This window comes from Primulina huaijiensis, chromosome 6, assembly GCF_012295235.1.
Source record: "Primulina huaijiensis isolate GDHJ02 chromosome 6, ASM1229523v2, whole genome shotgun sequence".
Lineage (NCBI taxonomy): Eukaryota > Viridiplantae > Streptophyta > Magnoliopsida > Lamiales > Gesneriaceae > Primulina > Primulina huaijiensis.
The window spans coordinates 4,023,343-4,030,494 of record NC_133311.1 but is presented as its reverse complement, the minus strand read 5'-3'; the positions used below and the strand labels follow the sequence as shown (position 1 = coordinate 4,030,494).

The 7,152-nt window shown below is 34.5% G+C and overlaps 1 protein-coding gene and 1 long non-coding RNA gene across 4 annotated transcripts; one reads left to right on the top strand and one right to left on the bottom strand.

Moving 5' to 3' along the window:
* The first annotated feature begins 870 nt into the window (after positions 1-870).
* Positions 871-1,174, top strand: LOC140979004 (uncharacterized). The gene is made up of 2 exons (XR_012175694.1): positions 871-1,008; positions 1,082-1,174. It is a non-coding gene; the product is annotated as an uncharacterized lncRNA (long non-coding RNA).
* Positions 1,175-1,244: 70 nt separating this feature from the next.
* Positions 1,245-6,708, bottom strand: LOC140979002 (mitogen-activated protein kinase 15-like). Of its 3 annotated transcripts, XM_073444346.1 has the most exons (11): positions 6,222-6,708; positions 5,267-5,342; positions 4,934-5,021; positions 4,704-4,831; positions 4,498-4,557; positions 4,228-4,377; positions 3,969-4,124; positions 3,680-3,891; positions 2,548-2,649; positions 2,264-2,424; positions 1,245-1,768 (listed from the first exon to the last, which is right to left on the bottom strand). In XM_073444346.1, the coding sequence occupies exons 2-11, from the start codon at positions 5,309-5,311 to the stop codon at positions 1,476-1,478; spliced, it is 1,395 nt and encodes a 464-aa protein (XP_073300447.1). In that variant the 5' UTR covers positions 5,312-5,342; positions 6,222-6,708; the 3' UTR covers positions 1,245-1,475. The 3 variants fall into 3 exon arrangements, with proteins under 3 accessions (XP_073300447.1, XP_073300445.1, XP_073300446.1); XM_073444344.1 differs by having other exon boundaries at positions 4,934-5,342; XM_073444345.1 differs by having other exon boundaries at positions 1,245-1,765; positions 4,934-5,342.
* Positions 6,709-7,152: the final 444 nt, after the last annotated feature.

Genomic DNA, 7,152 nt, shown 5'->3' with positions numbered 1-7,152 from the left:
GAAAGATAACGACTACAGATTCAGATGTCATAAAAAAAATTCAAAGGACGAGCAATGAGAGGGATGTTAAACCTACTGGATTGAACTGGTTCCGGATTGTGGAGGTAAGAGATTTGTTCAACAGTATAATCAAATCCAAATCCTGTCTATAATACGAACCCGCGTAACAATCGAAATAATCAAGAATTAAACCTGATTGGATTTATCGTATTATGAGTATCTCAATTCGAAATCGACTGAACATTGTTGAATTTTTTTTATAATCCCTATATATATAGAGTGATATTTATGAAACAAACGTAATTAAAAAAATGTATATTATTAGAACATATTCAACCGGAGGAGAATAAAATGGTTCCGGATCTATTTTCATTCAACATTGATATCGTATTCAATTCAATTATGAACCAATTAAACCGGATTCAGACTCATTTCGAATTGATCCGGTTCTATAAGCAGCTCTAGCCAATGTCTTTGTAAAATGGTTGTGCTGTTGCCATAACTTGTGTATGCGAAATCATACAACGTTGATTTTGGTTGGAAGAAACCATCTACTGTTATCCCAGCAAACCTTTCTTATTTTTTTCGATCGATTACAAGCATCATGATATCAAACTTAGCTTCACTAAGATTTCAAGTAAATTTGCAAAGTTCGTCTAGAAATTATAGAAGACGGGAGAGTTCACTTGAACGTTACAAATCTTAATTTGATAGGCTTATTCGCTAATAAATACTCAAGATTTTGCTCATAAAAATACTTGAAAAAGGTAAAAAAAAAAAATTCCATAATACAGTATAAGCATAAAATATTTCTACACTGACCTGCAATAACCATTCAGAAAGAAAAAATAAAACCAAATNATTCACTATATATATAAGCTGAAAGGTTATCACCACATATTTGAGATCACATATTGTTAAAAACAATACACATGATTGTTAATACAATTGACAGCCAACAAGATTCCAGTTAAAAGTTCTATTTGCCAGCTTCTAGTCTCAAAACAGGTCAGTTGACGCATTTCCCAGATAAGTTTTACACAATGATACTGCAATGAAAAACAAGACTGCTACGATATAGTCGGTCAGGAAGTACAGGATGTCAATCAGGTCGAACCAACCAGGCGAATAGTTTGCCTCTCCTCGTCATCAGGTTTAAATCTTTCTTCAGATTTCCCCATCAATCCAATAACTGAACATTGTGGAAAATGGATAGAATCCATTAATAGATTTGGTACTAACGATTTCAACCGAATGATGATCATTTCTAAATCATCTGAGTAACTCGGAACCAGTATCACTGTATAACATTTGTAGAACCAATTTTAACATAGGCAATATATCTCGATTCCTTCAGGACAATTCTTGTAGAGACTAAATCTGTCACATGTGTTGAATTTACAACTCAACTATTCTTGAAAGAGCTTGAGCACAGGTTAACCGTTCGGCCATATGCATAAGTGTCGAATCCAAAGTTAATACCAATGGTTTACTACTCCACCTTGAGCAGTAACTTTTCTTGCCATGTATAGATCAGGTTTGTGCTGCAACCCATTCGAACCTTCTGAGCAACCGTCCCCCTTTTCGATCTTGCAGCCAGGGTGTTTTCTTGGGTAAGTAGAGCCAGAAACAATGTACTGAGAATTGACACTGGGATTTCGAACCATTTTATGCTGATCATTTGCCTCTATGGTTGCTGCTGTTGCTCCACAGTTATTGTAACGTACTACAGGACCAATGACCTTGCCAGGCCTTGCCGCTACACCTGCTGAGACGGCACCACTTATCAGTTGAAGGACATTGGGTGGTCAGGCCAAGAATGTGTTGATAATTCAGCAGGAAATTAATATATTCGCAAATGATGCAAACTAGAGTGCTGTGAACTATTGTTTATATTCATCGATGGTAATGCCTTAATGACTCTCAAAATTCTTCAGAAAAAAAGGGTACACTCTGTACAGTTTTTCTTTTATGCTCTATGCAGTTGTTCTGATGTTTCACAAGAAATGCATTATTTGCAGATGTATACAAAGACATGAACAACAGATTCAGGCAGTATTTGCAAGACACAAATAAAGATTTTATGTTTCCACCTCAAATTCACTTACTTCAGTTGTTCGGTCTAACCGGTTTCTCCAATCAGAGAAACTATGACAACAGCATGTATGGAATATGACACCGGAATTTTGCATTAATGCTTCTCAAATCTCAATACACACAGATGGGAGGGCTCTGCTCGCAAAAGTTAATTTACAAAACATACCTTGGATATTTGGAGGTACTTGACCTGGAAATCTCACTATAGAATGCGCAGAAGTACGGTCTACTTGATTCTTCTCAGCTTCTTTAATGGTGAATTTAGAAAGATCGTTGGCAACATCAGATGAGCTCAGATTAGAATTTTCCGAATATAAAACACATGGCCTGTACACAAACAACTATTATCAGAGGTGGATATGATGCAAATACAAAATATAATGAACATACACACCTATAATCTGAGCAGATTTCTGAAGTCTAGAACAAAATTACTCATAAGGTTCATACCTGGGTAAAGATGACGAATGTTGTCTTTCAGGTGGAGCAGCAGCTCCATTCCCGTAATGTTCCTCAAGATACGCAAATTGCTTCTTAAATTTGTCGACGGCACTGTTGAGGAACATATGATGAAATATTAGAACACTCAGGGAAGAATTAAACCGCAATGACCTTGGATTCACAAAAGAGTTGAGAAATCAGCGATAAGCCAACAACCATAATATCAGCAAAACAGGCACAGGAAACCAAAACTATGCAAAAGAGGAGTATGTTTCATGTTAGATCGTTCTTTTATTAGTTCAGAACTCTACTAACTTGGAGATAAGATTCGATACCTTCCTTTGTATGATGCTTCAGAGTCATAATTAAGGTTACTAGATTAGGGTCCATCTTAACTCCGCAGCCTTTTTTTTCCCCAAAGAATCTAAGCAAAGAAAAACATGGGAAAGCTACTATTGTAATATTATAGATATTCTAGAAGTAAAAATTGCGGTGGGGACTACTTCAGGGACAAAAACTACAATTTATGTAATCTTTTGAGCACATCCGCATATGCATTAAAGGGGAAAAAATAAGAAACCTTAGCGACTTGAGAAATCTATATTCAGTTACAGAAATGTAATTCTTTTAATTCCATTACAGAGAGAAAGATTGCTAAAAAGGAGAGTACGGAAGTAACAGAGACAAGGAATTTGTTTGCATCAACAATTGTTTAAATTGCATTTTTGGTCCCGTAGGTTTACCTCTTAGATATATTATATTTGTATTCTATGTGTCAAATTTCAGTTTTGGTCCGCAAATTTTTTTTTTTTTTGGGCATTTCTAGTGCTTTTTCGGACACAGCGCTGACATGTATAGCGTGTTAGCTCTTCCAATGAAAAAAGACTAAAATTGTTAGGAATCAGAAGATACAGGACTAAGAGGACCAAAATCGCAAAGAAGCATATATACATGACCAAAAATGCCATTTTCTCAATAATTTATTGACAGGCCCAAAAGATGTGGAAAACTTCAGATGATCACATAAATTTGATGATAACAATGATCGTAATTCGTAGCCGATAACAAAAAAAAAATATAAACGTACAGAAGCCAAAAAAGCATATCTGAAACTAATTACTATAAATTTCAGATAAGATACCTTGGATACATGAAGCTAGTAGGTTCAGCTCCTTCTATGTATTCTTTCAACATCTTTGGGTGGTATTCAAGAATTTCTCGATATATTAACTCTCTAACATCCTCTTTGGTAATTCTTCGCCTTTCAAATTCAAACTCCATTTTAGTCACCGGTTGAGAAGAAGGTTCTCTCTCAACTCTAGCCAAGTTCTGGAAGTATGGATCTGCTAGAGCCTGAAGCATCAAAAGAATAACTTTCTATAAATTAGAATTACTAGGTATTTTAATGGGTGTCAAAGGAAAATATGGACCTCTTCTGCCGAAGGTCTATCCTTAGGATCAAAAGCAAGCATTCTTTCTAATAAGCGAAGAGCAAGGGGGTCTGCATTTGGAAATTTGTGGGTTAAAGGAATTGGCTTCTTCCTCCGCATGCTACTTAAGTATCTCCGAGCCTTTTCATTTCTTATCTGTCACATGACATGGTTGAGTAAACTAATGACCAACAAGAGTTGTGATATTGGAGTCATGCTAGCAAACAATAACAATAACAATAACAATAACTGAACATACCCTTGCAATGGTCTCGGAAGGTGGTGTACCCAACAAATCAGTCATGAGGTCTAACTGGTGAACCACATTTTTTCCAGGGAACAGAGGTTTTCCAGTCAAAAGTTCCGCAAAAATGCACCCAATACTCCAAAGGTCAATTGCAGGAGTATACTGTGAAATGTCACAGTGAAAAATATGTAGGAATCACATCCATTTTCAGCACAATAATGCAGCAAGATCAAATTTATCATTAATACTTTATATATATTATACAATCAAAGAAGAACCTACCTTGGAGAAAAAAGAACCACACAATTCAGGTGCCCTATACCACCTTGTGGCAACATAATCCTATAAAAACATCAAAGAAAAAATTTTAAATTTATCTTTGTTCTTTAACGTTCACACCAAGCTTCACATGCATACAGAAGAAGATTGACACAGGGAATAGAATCGAATAAAGGAGCATCTGGTGAAAAAGAACAAGAATTGCATACTGTCCAAAATATTGCGGTAGGAGTATCATTGAAGGCCACTCTTGCAAGGCCAAAATCACAAATCTTAAGTTTGCAGTCAGCATTCGCCAAAATATTTTTTGGCTTCAAATCACGGTGAAATACGCTAGCTGCAAAAAAAAAGTGATTTATTAGACCATACAAATTCATAGTCTTTCTCAAATTAGTTGCAAAAGTGTTGCCAATAGTTAGAGATGAAAGTAATTATTTACCTGTATGTATATATTTCAAGCCTCGAAGGAGCTGATATAGAAAGAATTGGTAATGTTCCAGAGTCAAGTCATCATTGGCTTTAATAACCTGGTGGAGATCTGATTCCATTAGTTCAAAAACGACATATATGTCCTTGAATTCCCTTCTAGAAGGAGGAAGCAAAATATGCTTGATTTCCACAATATCTGGATGACGAAGAAGCCTAAGAAGCTTAATCTCCCTAAGAATTCGTGTGGCATCAGAGACATGTTCGAATATGTCATTTATCTTTTTAATTGCAACTTTTTCCCCAAGATGGGTGTCATATGCTGAGCAAACAACACCATAGCTACCTTTTCCAATAACTTCCTCGATTCTATATCTGCTGCCTTCACCATATTCCGTGAAGAAATCTACATCAATAGATGCCTGCAAACAACAAAAGCTTTGTTCAAGTCTCAAAAGAAACAAGACTGAAAGGAAAAGGGAAAAAACATAACTTAGATGAAGAAAAATGCCTGCTTCAGCTACCATTTGGACAAATTTTACACCACTTCAGAAAGATTTTAGATGGGTGAGAAAACAAGGATAACGTTTATATCCCAAATCAAAATCTTACATACTTTTTTTTTCTTTTTTTTTCGCAAATTGCATAAATCTCGAACCTCATGTCCCATGAGTCAGTATCAAATTTAACCAACCAGATTTCAAAATAAGACCAAATACTTTATTTACCAACTAACGAACTCTCGATAGCAGAAGGAAAACACTACTCTGTTCAAACCTTCTCAAATAAACTTTTTCATTAAAAGAAATCGAGACAAGACAAAAAAACTAACATTTTTCCCAATCACGCATCAAATTAATGGAAAAAATATATAAAAAACCATCTCAAGCTAGTAAACCAGTAAAAATGTGACACGCTATAACTGGATATAGGGATCACACACAGCTTGCAATAGCCATTGTTTCCATGTATCTTACCTAAGCAAGGAAGTTGAAGAATCAAAATTAGACAACTAAAACCCAAAAATACAAAGACCACCCAATAAATCAGTAACTAAAACAAAAAAAGTAATCCATACTGACTTCAGCTCTAGTTCTTGAATCACTAAATTCTCTCCCAAATATCAAGAAAATCCAAATCCAATCTTTATAAAAAAAAATGAAATCAAGATACATAAATTGTCAGACATGAAAATCTAAGCTGAAAGAATTCCAACTCACATTCATAAAGCAACAACTTATTTACTTTAAGCAAGGTACTAATACTATGGAGCTGAAAGCCTGAAACCGAAAGATTATTACCTTTTTCCGATTATCAGGCTGCATCTTTTAGCCCCAAAGCATCTAAGAAACAAACCGATACCAATTCGCCAAGACGCTACTTCTTTCAGATCGAAAAACAAAGAGACCTCAGATTGCAACAAAAACAAAGTATAACCCAGATGATATTTTCAAGTTTAAACCATGAGTAAACAAGGATTGGCACAAGAAACTGCCAATAACTGAGTTTTTTTACGGTAAAAAATGGAATTTTTAGGTGGGTTCGCTTAGTTACCGACTTGTTTATTGATGGCGTAAAAGGATTTATGGAGCGGAACTATGAATAAGTATACGCAGCTGGATAATGGGAGTCTCCGCAATAGTTGGCAATGATCTGTACTGGAAAAAATATATAAATATTTGGAAAAAAATTGGGCGAGGAGAAGAACATGGAAAATCGGGAACTTGAGAGAGTGAATGAGAGAAGTCGGGAAATTGGAGCGTAGTGGTACGGCTTCCTCTATGGGAGAAAAGGAAATCCGACAAATTATTAATGATATAATAATAATAATAATATTAGAAAATTATATTATATGACACCTGAAAAATAAATAATATTAAATTCATTTTAAACTTAACATTAAATAATATTGGTTAATAAATAATCTGAAAAAATTTTAAAATTTAATTTCCGAAAATTTTAATTGATTTTTAAAAAAAAAATTGACATCTTCAAATTTGGTTATGTGAAAATTCAGGAAATCACAAAAAATTTAAAACATTTGATCGATTATGTAGTACATTTTTAGAAAAAGGTCCAAAAGGATGATGGGAGTATTAGTTAATTAGTCAATTTTTATTCAAATAATGAAAATAATAGAAACCAATTTTAAAATGTGAAAAAAAAATAAAATGGTATATACTAATGTTCTAAAAAACGATATGTGAGCGACCACTCACCACCTAGTGTCTA

Excerpts from the sequence above, each read along its gene's own strand:
- LOC140979002 (XM_073444344.1), bottom strand. The coding sequence starts at position 6,245 with ATGCAGCCTGATAATCGGAAAAAG. Across the intron at positions 5,343-6,221 it reads AGCCTGATAATCGGAAAAAG|GCATCTATTGATGTAGATTT; the intron begins GTAATAATCTTT and ends TGTTGTTTGCAG. Across the intron at positions 4,832-4,933 it reads CTTGAAATATATACATACAG|CTAGCGTATTTCACCGTGAT; the intron begins GTAAATAATTAC and ends TTTTTTTTGCAG.